We start from the raw sequence: 15,764 nt of genomic DNA, 5'->3' as shown, positions 1-15,764 counted from the left end.
GTTTATAGTTTGCGGTGGGCTGAAGCATGTACGATGGTGCTAAGAAGGCAGAGAAATGTCCCCTATCCCAGGTTTGAGGCTTCCAGGGAAGGCTTCCTGGGAGGATCTTGTAGGCTCTGAATCACCAGGTAGAGTCCTAGAAAGGGTAAGAGGGCTTCAGGGAAAATTCATTTTATATAATTTAATTTTTTTTCCTTCTTAGAAATGTAATGTATTTGTTTTGATAAAATGCTTTAGAAAAAAAAAAAAAGGCGAAAGCCTCATGTAATCCTCCCAAGTTCATACTCACCTCCACCCGTAAGCATTCTCCACCCCTAAGCCCTTAGAGTTGGGAGCGGGCGGCACTCAGGGGTTTGACAAGGGAATGTCCAGCACAGATCCTCCAGCCAGCAGGGGGCGGCAGACCACACACCTTGTAGCTGGAAGCCCTCTCTCTCTTCCACACGTCTCACGCGTAATCATCAGCGCTACATACTGCGCTTGCGCAGGAGCTTCGGCCTTTTCTACCCTGTAGCGCTGTTGGGCCTGCAGGTCTGTGTGGATCCGCGGACCTGGGTCTCTGTTCCGCAGGATGGTGAGTGGGTACCTCGATCTCAGGGCTCCGGATGAATGGGGGCTCCATTTTCTCGCTCGAACGCCAGCCTAGGGCGCGTCTTGCGCGGCGTAGGGGACGGATGGCATTAGATTCTCGGTTCTGCAGTGCTCAGACTGCGGCTCCCAGCGTGGCCTTAATGGCTGCCGCCCAGAGCGCGTACTGGGGGGAGGGGTTGGTGAAGAGGGGTTACCGGGTTGGAGCCCCGGATTGGGAGTGGGGTAAATTTGGTAGACTTCTGGGAGAGTGCCGGCTGGTCTCAGGGGGCACCAGCAGCCTGCAGTGGTGGAATTGGCATGCACTGGGCTCCAGGCTAGCTGAGCGATGCCGGAGCGGAGGCGGGCTGCGAGTCGTTGCACCCTAGCTTGGCCATCAGCTGAGTCGTGGGTTTTTTCAGGAAAGCGTCGTATTTGGTCTGTCTTTTAGAAAGCTTCTGCTCCTGGACCGGGGAAGTAACTTTGAGCCAGAACTGTCAGTGGAGCTTGGAGGCCGTGGTGGCCCTTGGATCCCGGAAGGGAGCTAATTTAGTTTGGAACACTCATTTCCTTGCTAGTCCTAGTTTTCAGGGACAGGGCCCTAAAGGTGGGATGGAGTGTTGTTCTAAGGGGAAACCTGTGCTCTTACCGGGTTAAGTATTGTGGCAGCCAGTTTAGGCTTTTGAAGAAGGCACAGATGAAGTGAGAGAGTTGTAGTTATTTGAGATTAGGTTTTCGAAGTGAGATGCACAGTATTCAGGCACTGCTGATTGTTGTGGAGCAGTGTTTCCCAAAAGTGGGGTGCAATGATTGGATGGTATTAAGATGTGAGGGAAGAAGTACAGAAATTGTGATAGGCGTTTTAAAACTTTTTAAAATAATGTTACAAGATCTTGTACCTGTTGAATCTAATTGAAGCTTGCATTTTTGTGTAATAGTTTATTTTTTATCAGTTTGTGACAGATGGAAAGCAGAAGAAAAAGTGTTACTTCATTTGGTTTGAAAAGTGAGATGCTATGAAAGTTGACAGTTGTATGGATTTGCTTTTGAAGTACATGATTAATTCGTGTTTAAAGTGTCATAGTCTAAGACATTTATTTAAGTTTCAAAAACATTCTTTTTTGTTTGTTTGTTTTTCTTTAAGGGGTTTGTTAAAGTTGTGAAGAATAAGGCCTACTTTAAGAGATACCAAGTGAAATTTAGAAGACGACGAGGTATGGGCAGTTTTTCATGTTTGCGATATTAAAAGAATCTGTTTTGTAATGGAATATTCCTTCTTAAGTTATTATGGTTTTTCCTTCAGAGGGCAAAACTGATTACTATGCTCGGAAACGCTTGGTGATCCAGGACAAAAATAAGTACAACACACCCAAATACAGGATGATAGTTCGTGTAACTAACAGAGATATCATTTGCCAGGTAAGTTGTAGCCTAGGATCAGACTGTGGGTGATAAATCTTTTTTCACTGAGCTAGAGAACTTGTCCTTGGGAAGCAAAGCACATGGGTTAAAGGGCCATTTTGTGCCTCCAGAAACATTGAATAGTTTGATTCCTTTTAATAGTAATAGAGTGAGATAGTAGGAAACTGATACTAAAACACGCAAATTTAAGAGTCTTTGGGAAACTTGACCCAGTTTAATTTTATTTCCATTTTCTAATTTGGGAAAAAGACTTAGAGAAACCTGTTGTATGGGGTGGGGAAATACATGAGACAAGTAGAAGTTTCTTGCCATCCCAGTTCCAGACTAAATCCTGACTCATGTTATATGACCTTACATGCTGTTTAACTCATTGTAAGAGTTAAGTGAAACCCAAGATTGTTTTTATTTCTGCTTATTGTTTGAAATAGGTTTTAATAAAATGTACCAAAGTGTCTTGCTTAAAAAAGATCTTTAAAATGTAGTTCCTGGAGTCCAGTGTTCAGGACTTTTACAACTAGGGAACATTTATATGTGGGGGGATATTTGGGATACAATACAGGGCCTTGTACATACTGGGCAAGTGCTGTATCACTGAGATGTATTCCTAGATCTTTATAAGAAATTTATTTTGAGACAACAGGCTGTCACTAAGTTGCCCAGGTGTGCCTTGAACTCCTGGACTCAGGTGATCCTCCTGCCTCAGCCTTCCAAGTTGTTGGGGATTGCAGGCATGCACCACTGCACCTGAATTCTCATTGACTTTTTTTTAAGTACCTCTAATTCACCAGCTAGGATTCTTTTTAATCGATAAAAGTAGGGAACTATAGTCTGATTTATTCTAAAAATATTCTAATATTTGGGTAGTTACAGTCTTAACATACTGTGACATTAGTACACATATACTATAACAGCTGCTCACCGCTTATATAATTGAACAAGTCAAATTGTAGAGGTGAGTAGGTTTAACAAACCTTTTTTAAAATATTTTTTTAGTTGTAGATAGACACTATTTTTATTTTTATGTGGTGCTGAGGAACAAACTCAGGGTCTCACGTGTGGGGCAAGTGCTTTACCACTGAGCTACGACCCTTAACAAACTTTTTAAAAGGTGCAGATCTATGTCCGTTGAATTTCTTTTGAAAAAGAAGGCATTTAGGACAATAATGGAAAGTCAAAGTAGCAAAATACTAACCTGATTTTTCTCTTACTGTAGATTGCTTATGCCCGTATAGAAGGGGATATGATAGTCTGCGCGGCATATGCACATGAACTACCAAAATATGGTGTGAAAGTTGGCCTAACAAATTATGCTGCAGCATATTGTACAGGCCTGCTGCTGGCCCGCAGGGTATGTACAAAATGACTTTAATAGATGTACTTTGGGGTTGGTTTGTTTTGATTGTATTCAGTGTTTGCACATGAGTAAAAGATTCTGAGCTACGGCTTCAGGACAGTGCTGGCTGTTCTGTGGTTTACAAGGTTGTCAGCAGGGAAGATGATTTTATAAATACAAAGTTTGATTGAAATGACTGCATTTCTGATCATCACGAGGTGGTTATTTGTTCTGTTTTTAGCCTCATTGTGGGTATTGCTAGATGAGCTCTGTTCAGAATTGTCTGTAATGGTGGGACATCTATAATTTGCTGTCTTGTGATGTAGTCACTAGCCTGTGGCTGTTGAACACTTGATATGTGACTAGTGCTACCAAGGAACTGAATTTTTTTTTTTTTTTTTTTTTTGAGAGAGAATTTTTAATATTTATTTTTTAGTTTTTCGGCAGACACAACATCTTTGTATGTGGTGCTGAGGAACGAACCCGGGCCGCACACATGCCAGGCGAGCGTGCTACCGCTTGAGCCACATCCCCAGCCCCCTGAATTTTTAATTTGAATTTGAAAAGCTACTTGCCGCCAGTGGCTACTTAAATTATCTACCAAAGATCCTCATTACTCAAGTATACGTCTTTGGACCATCAGCATACATTAAAAATACAGACTTGGGTTTCCTCTCTAGACTCTCAGAATCTTTATTTTGACAGGATCATTTGATGGGTGTACATTAAAATTTGAGAGATGGTGTCTTTAGCATTTACTATATATTAGTGGTAGTAGGCAATACAAATGTTATTTTGCTTTTTTTAATTATTTCAGTTACTGACTTTGTTTTGCAGTGTAGTTGAGACCCCACTTCTTCACTGGTTATATACATGTTTAGTAGGTGTCACATGGTCATTATATATGAGAGCAACTTGGTGCAAAAGCCACTGTTTATGGTGAAAACGTAGCTAGGTGACCACCAGCAGAAGAGTGGCCCAAATTAAAATAATGTAGTTGGACGGTAGAGCCACAAAACATGTTCCCTTTAGCCCAGTATCCTACCCCTAAAAATTTTATTTCAATTAAGTTAAAATGACGTGATAACTTTTGATGTTGACTTTTTTAAAAGAATATTTTTTAGTTGTTAATGTACCTTTATTTTTATTTATTTATATGTGATGCTGAGGATCGAACCCAGTGCCTCACACATGCTAGGCAAATGCTCTGCCACTGAGCCACAATCCCAGCCCCTAATGTTGACTTCTTATAGCCAGGCATGACTGAAGAAATCGGGGTCAGTTCCTCATATAAGGATCAAATTAAGTATTATGTGGTTGGGATATGAAATATTTTTAGAATGATTTGACTATTAAAAACAATCATATATTTTTACAATAACTTCTTTGTTAATAGCTTCTCAATAGGTTTGGTATGGACAAGATTTATGAAGGCCAAGTGGAGGTGACTGGAGATGAATACAATGTGGAAAGCATTGATGGTCAACCTGGTGCCTTCACCTGCTATTTGGATGCAGGCCTTGCTAGAACTACAACTGGCAATAAAGTTTTTGGGGCCCTGAAGGGAGCTGTGGATGGAGGCTTGTCTATCCCCCATAGGTAATAATAGTATTCAAGACCTCACGTATAACTAATACTTTCCTGTGTTTAACTGGGTGGTGGAGATTATCAGATCAATAAAGTTGCTATCATTGAATGCCTGCTCTATGCTAGGTACTCTGCTGGAAGGATTCCTAACATTTATAAATGATGAGACCGAGACTCAGAAACAGAGATTTGTCCAGGGCTAATAAGTGGTATGGAAATCACTATCTTTTGCATGACTTAATTTCGATTAGAAATGAGCAACTCCATTTATTTCCCCTCCCCCCCCCAGAATTTTTTTTCCCATTTAGCATAAAATTTGACCTAAACTTTCATCTGGAAATAATATTGTACATGGCAGGCCATTCTTGAAAGTCAAGTAGGTTATTGAATTGCTAATTCCTTTGGTTTGAGTTAATATTTTGATTTTGTTTGTTGTTTTGCAGTAGTAGGGATTGAACTCAGGGCTTAATACATGTCAGGCAGACACTACCTCTCAGCCACATCCTCAACACACATTTTGATATTTTAATTTATAGCTTTTTTAGTGGTTACCTAATAAGAAAAAAAAAGTTTGTGATTCTTGTTTATTTCATTTTTATTTTATACATTTTATTTATTTCGGGGGGTAAGCCTAAATTAAAATTGAACTAGAACTGGGTGTGTGTGGTAGTACATATCTGTAAGCCCAGCTACTTAGTAGGATTTGCAGGTTCAGGGCCAGCCTGAGAAACCTAGACCCTGTCTCAGAATTAAATAGGGCTGTGGATATAGCTGAGTGCATAAGGTCCTGCATTCATTCTGTCTAAAACAGTCAAGAAGCCTCGCTGTTAAAAAGAAGCTAGTGAAGTGCAAGTGTAACCAGTTGTATTCTCATTAGATGATTTCATTAATTGTGATCTTGGACAAGTCACCTATTCCTCCCTTATCCTGAGGTACCTTGAGAAATTATAGGATTTGGTGGATACGTTTTGAAATTGCTTTCCATGCTAAGATGTAGGAGAACTTCTATTAACAGAAAGCCTTGATATAGTTTAAAGGCATTTGTCACTGAGTAGGGTGGGGCACTTAGTCCAGGCTACTTGGGAGATAGGCAGGGGAGTACTTGAGTCCAGGAGTTTTAAGACCAGTCTGGGCAATGTCTCCAAATAAAAGGTGTTTGTGGTATGAATTTCTTTGGAATTCACAGATGAGCTGCTGAATGATGATATCCCACTAACTGAGCAGTCAGTAGTTGGTCCTTTGGTTGCATATGATGCAATAATTGTTTCAAGACGGGACTGATGGCAGCTACTGAAATGAATTCCTGTGGGTGAACAAATTTCAGTTAATCTATACTAAAATATGAAAAAACTTTATTTTAGTACCAAACGATTCCCTGGTTATGATTCTGAAAGCAAGGAGTTCAATGCAGAAGTACATCGGAAGCACATTATGGGTCAGAATGTTGCAGATTACATGCGCTATCTAATGGAAGAAGATGAAGATGCTTACAAGAAACAGTTTTCTCAGTATATAAAGAACAACGTTACCCCTGACATGGTAAGAAATTTACCGAAGTTTGGCCTTTCTCAGTTAATTTATAGAACAAAGTTTACTACTTGTTTTTGGTTTAGGTTCTTAATATAGGTATATTTCAGGCTAGCGATTTTTATAGGTGTAGATAGATTCCAATTAGCTTTTCTTAAAATGGAATTAGAATATTAATGAGAGTAGATTAACAGGTGAGATAGAATAATACATGTAATGAGCTGGACTTAACATATCTTAGGAATCTTTTAGAGGTTTAAGTGTAGTAGGCTTCAAGTATCCAAAACTTGTGTTGCCTTTTTTTTGACCTTGACTGTTAAATACTGTAGTCCCAGTTTTGAAATTAAGTGAAAATGTAGACTATGAATCATGTTACTCTAAAGCTGTTATAACTAAAATTATTTACAAGTATATTGGGTCAAGTAATTTCTGTTAGTACCTTATTCTTTTTTGGTGCTGCTTTGGGCATGAAAATTTTTAAAAAGTCATTATTGAGGAAAAGATCACTTCCTATTTATATGCTTTGGACCACAGTCTAAGGCAAAATAAACACATAGCTTGGTTTTTGAGGGGGGTAAAAAAAGAATCAGGAATAGTTTTACTTTTGAGACTGGTTCTGCTTAACCTTAGAATTTTTCTTTCTAAGCCTATCTTGTCATACTTGTTCAAAACTATTTAGACACCTCCCCATCTGTTCTTTCAGATATTTATTTTTTAATGCTATTCTATGCCATACTTAATGGCAGACAGCTCTTTGGCTAGTGTACCTTTTCAGCTACCTCCTTTTGGGTGTGTGTGGTACTGGGGATTAGACCCCAGGTCCTTGTCATTGCTAAGCATGGGCTCTAAATACAGTGAACAGTTGTAATAGTGCTTAAAAGAGGTAGAGAAATTAAATTTTGAAATAGATTTAGGTAGTTGAGCAGTCTCACATGCAGTGTGCATTTTTGTTTTTTTTCTCTTGCCAAATTTTCTATAAGTGCATATATAATCATTTTCTTCATTTTCTCCGCCTTAGTAAGACCTGGATTACCTTGACTTTTTAATGTGGTACTAAGGATGTCCATGTTCTCATTCATGCTAAATACATGGAATCATCATCACCACCATTCTTTAGGGAACCATAATTGTTATTAGATGTTCAGAGAGTTGTAGTGGAGCATTTTCAGTGTATTCTAGAGAATTTCAAGCCTCTTTGAAAGTTCTAGAGACCTTATATTACTGCCAGATACTAGTGATTAGTAATAGTGAAAGATACAAGAGATTCCTAGTACATAAGTCTGAGAATTCTTTGAAAGACCTATCAGGTAATGATGGAAATTGTAAATCTCGGAAATTTGGGGTGACAGAAGAATTTGGTAGTTGTTTTTCAGTCCCCGATGTCCAGTCCAAGAATTTAGGGCAAACATTCAATTGAACGAGGAGTACAGTGTGGGTGCTACCTCCCCACCCCCCCCCACCCCCCCAAAAAAAAACTGTTCTACTGTGATTCAGAAAGTATGGCTGAATTACTTAGGAATAAATGCAGATTGTGTTTTGTGAATATGTCCATATATGGTGCATAGGGTAAACACAAAGGATTTGTTACGATTACATTTAGGAATTGAAGCAGGAATCAACATTGACTTAGTTGTGTTTTGTTTTTTTTTTTTTTTTTTTTTTTTAGAATCTGACTTAAAAGGACAAAGTAGAGCAAATAGTGGAGTGCTACTGTACGTTAATATAGTAGGGCATATGAAATGAAACCAAGTACTGTTTGCTTTCCTTTGTTTCAGATGGAGGAAATGTATAAGAAAGCTCATTCTGCTATACGAGAGAATCCAGTCTATGAGAAAAAGCCCAAGAGAGAAGTTAAAAAGAAGAGGTATGTCTTGTTTTGTCTTGTGGATCAGACTTTCAGTGAAGTTGTGCAAACTCGATCACTAGCTCTGCGTGATATGGCAGAAGCTAAGGGAACCAGGTTTGCTAAAGTAATTGTGGTGATAGGAATGTATTAGCCTCAGAAGCTACTGAGGTGGCCCATTCTATCTTCGTACAGTTGTAAATACCAGTTATTGCATTTATTATTGACTACCTAAAGAGTTCCTTTTTGATATTTAAATAGAATGAGAAATAGTCCCTAATGACCACCTAGCCATTGTACTATTTTTTTTTTTTTTTGATACCACAATAATAGGATCATATCATAAAAGTTGTCATTTGGGAAAGTTAGCTAAAGAACATATATAAGTACATGCATTAGAAATTGGATTATTCAGTCTCCATCTGATCACAAAGTGTTTGGTTTTAAAAAATTATATTATTATTTCACTTTTTTGCAGGTGGAACCGTCCTAAAATGTCCCTTGCCCAGAAGAAAGATCGGGTAGCTCAAAAGAAGGCAAGCTTCCTCAGAGCTCAGGAACGGGCTGCTGAGAGCTAAACCAAACAACAGTTTTTCTATGAAGTTTTTTCAGATACAGATAATAAACTTATTGAACCAGCAGTTATTTCTGTGTTGAGCTCTTGTTGTTAATGAAACTGTAGGAAATAACCTGAAATACAAAAGCAAAGGATTTTATAGTTTCTTGAAAAAACCACTTGTAGATTTTTCCGGAAAAAGTTATCTTGTGTGTAGACTCCAGCAAGAGTTCATACCGCCTTCTCAAGCAACAGACCAACAACAATCAGTAAAAAATATTTCTTCTGTCCATTTATTATAACCAGATAATTAGTGGGAAGAAAACATACTTTAAGTATACAATCTTAAAGCCAACAAAACTGGTGCTGATCCATGGTTTTAAATTTTGAGAATGCCAATAAAGTCACAGATTTGACACATTAACCGACTTAAACCTTTGAGCAGAAAACACTGGGGCTCTTCGCCAAAATGAGGTGCTTCATTTTTGGTTGGTTCAAGGGTACATGCCAGATCTGAATGTACATATGAAAATAATACAAGAGAGAGGATCAGATTTAAGCCTTGCATATCAAGTTTACATGGGGAAAAAAACATTGGGTAGATCAATATACATGCGTCTTTAAGAAATAGCCCTTTGGCCCACAGGAAATACTATTTGAAAATAGAAAAACTATTAAAACTGTCATCATCTCTTGCTCATAATGGTCCTGTTTTCACCACACATTTACAATGAGATTTCTTTTCAGTTTTTGTTTTCTGGAGCTGGGGCCTCATGCAATGCTGGGAAAGTGCTCAAACACAGCTACATCCCCACCCCAAGATAAATCCTTTTTAAAGGGCTGGTTGATAATAAGATGGACCCATCAAAAATCTTTAGGATAATGAAATTCAGTTTCGGCCACTAGAAGTACCTGCATGTTGTCAAGTAGTATACTTCCTGAAGTTAAAAGCCACTTCAGCTACACATTTGATGTCTTGAGGTTAAAGAGTGTTTAAAGTCTACAATACAACAAACCATGCTACTAACCCAACATTTTTTTAAAGGAATAATTTTAATATATCTTTGCAATCTTAATTTGTGTTAGTGTGCAAACTTTACCATGCTAAGACATTAGTAAATTCACGTATAAATTTTTTAAACAGCTTCAATGCAAACAATGTTTTAGCAATGGTATTTTGGCTAACATAAATCTACAAAACACCCACTGTTGATGTTTATGGAATGAGGCTTTTCACAGCATTTTTTTAAAAGTCATTAGTCAAAATAGTTATACAGTGAATGTACTGGGGAAATGTAAAAGGGCTTCTAAAAGGGCAGGAATGAAATCTTTTGATTATGTTGATCCTATACCTCCTGCCATTACTGTAGTAATCACATATTTTGATGATGGCTCTCTGGCCCAGGAAAGGGATCTCTGAATCAGAAGCCATTCTTAAAATGCTCAAAATTGTTCTTGAGAGTGTTTCCTACAAGGGTAACAATGTCCAAATGAACTAAGAGTCATTTGTGTACGAAATTTTCTTCCACAATAATGTTTTTAGATTATTTAGTATCAAAGAATGTTCCATTTCCATTTGATTTGCTGTGACTTTGAGAGCGATACAAGAATAAAGCTGTTTTTCTAATTCTTCACGAATTTCACTTGGAGCACCACGCAATAGGTAGTCTTTGAGTAACTGACAGGCTTTTGCCAAGTTTGGTTGTATTACTTCTGAAGTACATTTCATTGTATTCTGATCACAGCTAGTTCTACAATCCGTGCCATAGACACAGTCCAGATCAGATTCACAGTGACGATCCTTAATAAGTTCTTTCAGGTTTGTCTCTGGCACAATTTTTCTCATATCCACCATTTTCAAATCATACTTTTCATTATATCCTAGATTTTTGGCACTAGTATCACACATGAGGAAGTTTCCATAGGGGCCATGGAAAACATCTTCCACAAATTCTAGAAGTCCTATGGCTATTTTAGCCTTTCTGGGCCATGATGGTGTGAATAATTGATCCATACTTCTTCTGAACCCAGATGGAATAAAAAGTTCAATGACCCATGGAAGGCTTACTCCATAAAGAGAGGTATATTCAACACTTTCCATCACATAAAGGTCACCACAGAATCCCATTAGTTTGGGGGTATGTTCTTTATCTTGAAGTATCACCATGAGAAGAAATTCATTTAACTGAAGAAGTGCCCATGCTGACTTTGCTTCTCCTAAGGAAACCTGGCCATCTTTGTCTCCATCAGCCACTGTTAGGATGAGATTAACCAGTTCAGAAAGGTTTCCTTGGTCACCCAATTTTGCCTGTTAAGACAAGAATTTGGCAAATTATACAGAAGGAAAGAAAAATACAACCTTATGCAACATAATAATTTTCTCTATGGGCATTATTACTATGCTAGTAATAATCTTACTATTGAATCCCCATAAAGGACCTTAATACGTTACATCTCCAAATACTTATGATAATTTAGGTAACATGTTTTATGTAACTACAGTAAAAGCATTTTAAGGATATCTTTGTTAAGAAATGGCCACCCTAACTCCCCGGGGCCTATTAGAACCTTCAGATAGTTAACCAAGACTCGAAGTAATTATCCCTTGTCTTATTCATACATTAACTTTCCAAATTACATTGTAATGAACTCACATCAAAGTTATAAGAGTGAAAATTATTTTCTTCTATTTTGTATTTATCATATTAACAGAATTATTTTGTCCTAACTATAATTGTTCTAATAATAGAGGTTTAAAAGTTTTTGTTAAGGTTCTCTGGGATAAAATAATCTGAAATGTATGTAAATAGGCAAAGAAAAGAAAAGCTTCTGAGTGAAAAGAGCAATAGAGATGAGAAAAATAAATTATTTCCAATACTGCAAATATTTCCATTATTGTATTGTCTTGTATTAATGTTTCTTTAAATTTAAAAAGGAATTGTAAAATGGCCACATAGAGTAAAGAATTAGTCATTTGAGTTCCATTTCTAAAAAAAAAAAAAAAAAAAAATAGTGTATGGGTATCCTCAGAGGTGCTCAAGGAGGCCGACCTCTGTTCTCTGAACCCCAGCAGTCAGACCTGCTCATGTACTAGCATTTCCCCAGGACTAACCTACCCCAAGATGGAGTAGAACACACACATTCACCTGTCACCAAACTGCCATTTTCTTCATTGAACTAGTGAGAGGGCTGTCAAGTATTTGGGTCTTGGGCCTGCTTCCAGCTGCATATTTGAATTCTTGCTCTGCAGTGGACTACTCCTTGGCTGCAGTCCTCACTCTCCACAGTCACAGGGGCCTTGGACAAGTTGTTACTATGTTCATGGGGATGAATCCCGGAAAGTTTCCAAGGCAGGCCTTTTGGCACTCTCAGCTTTAGCCTTTGCGGAGCTTTATTATTTCAGCTATCATGATGTGGGCATCTGCAAAGTTGTTGCCATGCTGTAGAAACTCTGATTATGACTTAATTTTATGACTTGATTATATGCCTTGATTATATGACTTAATTTTATGAACTGATTATATGCCCCTTTGCCTCTGCTCTGTCATGCCATTCAGCTCACAATAAGGAAGAAATAACAGACAAATCCACTAGAGGACAAAGCTAATCACATGGTTATTTTAGAATTTAGTTGCTGAGGAAAAGGTTTCAGAGGAATTATATCCAAGAAATTATGAGACCCAATTTTGGATTCTAGTGAGTTAATGGGGTTGTCTCCAAGTTCACAAGACTCACAGTATAACTAAATTTTACATTTGAGCTTTTGCCTTTGTCTCTCTTTGTGTGTGTGTGTGTGTGGGGGGTGCGGTGGGATGTACCAGAGATTGAATTTAGGGGCACTTGGCCACTGAGCCACATCCCCAGCCCTATTTTGTATTTTATTTAGAGACAGGGTCTCACTGAGTTGTTTAGTGCCTTTCTTTTGCTGAGGCTGGCTTTGAACTTGCAATCCTCCTGCCTCAGCCTCCTGAGCCATTGGATTATAGGCATGTATCACTGCACTCAGCTTAATATGTCAATCTCTTAAAGAGAATTCAGCTTTATTATTGTCAATATGTGATCATATTTCTGCATTTGGGAAATAAAGAATGAAGGCAAAGACTATTAATTCATGAGTAAACACTTTGCAAAAAATTAGATAGTGGTTTAATTTTTGGAAACTTCCCCGTTGATATCAGCTACTGATGGTTTATGTTGTAGGGAAACTTTAAATTAGGAGATGCTAAAGTCTCAGATTACAGATTTCTAAATCATAGGTAAGAAAGCTTGGAGAGCTTCTAAAATTAGAGAAATTCCAGTTAGAGGAGAGGCCTTCCTTGCAGATGTGTCAGAATATTACAGATTCTAAACAGACTTAATCCTCAAATGTGTTTTACTTGTCCTAAAATAATCTGTACACAAATATAAAATTATAAATAATGAATTGTTTTTCTAACCATAGGGATTGCTAGTGAAAAATGTATTCCATGAAAAGAAAAACAAAATTTAAATTAAATGTTATAAAATAATAATAATAAAAGATTGTAACCAGAGTGTACTCATTTTAATTAATTTATTTATTTTTGAGACAATCTTGTTATGTTGTCCAGGCAGGCCTTGAACCCCTGGGCTTAAGCAATCCTCCTACCTCAGCCTCCCAAGTAGCTGGGACTATGTCACCAAGCCCACCTAGAGTATGCTAATTTTATTATGCTTTTTCTGGTATTAGTTTCAGTGGCAAAATGTATAATACTACAACTAGTTAATGAACTCCCCCCTCACACCTGGAAACTTTAAACTATTACAAGGAATGTTAAATTAAAGATCTTCCAACATGTATTTTTTTCTTTCTCTGAATTTTTCCCTCAGGACGGAGTTCCCGATAGAGGTCAAATATCAACATTTTAATGATTTAGGGTGAGTTCTGCCAATTCTTCTGGAAGAATATTTCTTTACACTAGCAATGTGTGAATAGATAAACTTACCTTAAATAGACTGTAGACCATCTCTTTGAATTTCTGTACAGTAGTTCCCCTAGTTGGCTTATCAAATAGAACTATTTCTTTTCTTGGCTCCAACTCAGTTCCAAAATCAAGATGAAGAGCTTGTTCCATCTGACATTTCACAACACCTGGTAGATTATCCCAAATCCCTAAATACATCTTTGTGAAAAAGAATGACAAGAGATATATCACACTAAGTAGAAAACTCTAAAACATATACTATTATATTTTTTAAAATGCTTTTTTTTTTTTAGTTGTTAGTGGACACATGCCTTTATTTTTATTTATAGGCTCGAACCCAGTGCCTCACCCACGCTAGGCGAGTGCTCTACTGCTGAGCCACAACCCCAGCCCTATACCAGTATATTTTTAAGGTCCTCTTCCTCTACAAAACACAAACAAGCATCAAAACAAACTGAGCTACAAATCTGAAATAATCAAAGACATTTTTCCTTACATGAATTAAAAAAATAAAATGAATGTAATGCATGCCTAAAAATAGCTTTTGAAAAGTCAAAGTAGAAAGATAGAAGGATAAAACAAAATTCTTCCATATTCTATTTCCCTAGTTCCACTCCCCAGAATTAATCATTATTAAGTATCTATTATTAAACTAACATTATATAGCATTTACTACATCTTATGTTGTGCTGGAGTCCCTGAGTCCCTGTGAGCAGTCCCTGTGGAAAATGCATGCAGCTCTGAGTGAAGCTGAAGCTGCAAGGGAGACCCCAGACAGAGATGCCAGGAAGGCTAATGTGTGCTGAGGGAGGCTGCAGGCAACGTGGCCACGTGGGCTGCAACCAGCAAGGCCGTGGGGTGGGGCTTCCCAAGCTTTTGGGAGCCCACATTCTGCCAGTGTGTTCTGAATCCTGTAGTTGTAGGATTTAATGTTTGCCCTGCTGGGTTTTGGTCTTGCTTTGGTTCAGTCCCTCCTTTTACTCCCCTATTGTTCCATTTTGGAATGGGAACATTTACCCTGTGCATTGTATTGTGGGAATGTGTAACTTTTTATTTTTACAGGGGCTCACAACTGAATTTGCTTTGTGTCCTGGAAGAAACTGTGGAGTGACGCCGAGGCAGTGAAGACTTTGGGACTCGGGATGGTCTGAATGTGTTCTGCGTTGGGAGATGGATATGAATGTTTGGGGAGCCAGGAGCAAAATGCTATGGTTTGAATGTGTCCCCAAAGGCCTACGTGTTAAAGGCTTAGTCCCCAATCTGGAGCTGTTGGGAGGTGGTAGAATCTTGACTCAGGAGGCTGAAGCAGAAGGATTGCAAGTTTGAGGCCAGCCTTGGCAACTCAGGAAGATCCTGTCTCAAAATTTAAAAAAATAAATTTAATTTAATTTAAAAAGGACTGGGAATGTAGCTCAGTGGTACAGCATCCCTGGGTTCAATCCCTACTATCACAAAAAGATGGGGTGGGGGAGATGGGGCCTAATAGGAGGTATTAAGTCATTGGGGATATACTCTCAATGGGACACCAGTCTCTTCTGCTTTTCCATTCCTTGGTCATGAAGTGAATGAATTCTGTTGTGATGTGCTCTCAAAAGGATGTACTGCCTTGCCACAATCCCAAAAGCAAGGAGGCCAACTTACCATGGACTGAAAGCTCTAAAACTGAGCCAAAAATAATGCTTTCTTTGTTTCAAGTTGAGTATCTGAGGTATTTTGTTGCAGTAATGGAAAGCAGACTGACAGTCTACTAATTAATTTTATTATTTTAATACTTACACTAACCCTATGAGGTAGGTAATATAATTACCATTTCATTGATGGGGAAACTGAAGCAGATAGGTAAAATAACATCTGGAAGTAAAAAGTAGTGGCAATGCCAGTATTTGAACCCAGAAGTCAGGACTCATAGCTTATGGTCTTAACCACTAGGACAGCCTGCCTCTCTTATTTCTACATAAAAAAAAAAAAAAAAAAAAAAAAAAAAAA

At 38.0% G+C, this 15,764-nt stretch overlaps 2 protein-coding genes, 2 non-coding genes and 1 pseudogene across 5 annotated transcripts in view; 4 read left to right on the top strand and 1 right to left on the bottom strand.

Moving 5' to 3' along the window:
* The first annotated feature begins 440 nt into the window (after nt 1–440).
* On the top strand, nt 441–8,924 carry Rpl5 (ribosomal protein L5). Of its 2 annotated transcripts, none has more exons than XM_015500886.2 (8): nt 441–574; nt 1,712–1,781; nt 1,871–1,986; nt 3,203–3,337; nt 4,719–4,921; nt 6,271–6,448; nt 8,215–8,300; nt 8,758–8,924. In XM_015500886.2, exons 1-8 carry the CDS (start codon nt 572–574, stop codon nt 8,855–8,857), a joined length of 891 nt encoding a protein of 296 aa, XP_015356372.1. In that variant the 5' UTR covers nt 441–571; the 3' UTR covers nt 8,858–8,924. The 2 variants fall into 2 exon arrangements, with proteins under 2 accessions (XP_015356372.1, XP_015356371.1); XM_015500885.2 differs by having other exon boundaries at nt 8,212–8,300.
* Nucleotides 6,103–6,197, top strand: LOC125620141. The gene has a single exon (XR_007351725.1). It is a non-coding gene; the product is annotated as a small nucleolar RNA SNORD21 (small nucleolar RNA).
* LOC125620142 lies at nt 8,344–8,476 on the top strand. The gene has a single exon (XR_007351726.1). It is a non-coding gene; the product is annotated as a small nucleolar RNA SNORA66 (small nucleolar RNA).
* Nucleotides 8,925–9,105: 181 nt separating the features above from the next.
* The window catches only part of Dipk1a (divergent protein kinase domain 1A), a 69,058-nt gene continuing 62,399 nt past the window's right edge, over nt 9,106–15,764 (bottom strand). Inside the window, exons 4-5 of the mRNA XM_015500884.2 lie at nt 13,800–13,976; nt 9,106–11,143 (exon numbers count right to left, since the gene is read on the bottom strand). Of these exons, the coding sequence (XP_015356370.2) occupies nt 10,331–11,143; nt 13,800–13,976 (990 nt within the window). The 3' untranslated portion in view covers nt 9,106–10,330. The remainder of the gene's footprint in view (nt 11,144–13,799; nt 13,977–15,764) is intronic.
* LOC107155101 lies at nt 11,236–12,731 on the top strand (annotated as a pseudogene).

The sequence above is a fragment of the Marmota marmota genome, unplaced genomic scaffold (assembly GCF_001458135.2).
Source record: "Marmota marmota marmota unplaced genomic scaffold, marMar, whole genome shotgun sequence".
NCBI lineage: Eukaryota > Metazoa > Chordata > Mammalia > Rodentia > Sciuridae > Marmota > Marmota marmota.
The sequence above is the reverse complement of the archived record's forward strand: the minus strand, read 5'-3'. Positions and strand labels throughout refer to the sequence as shown.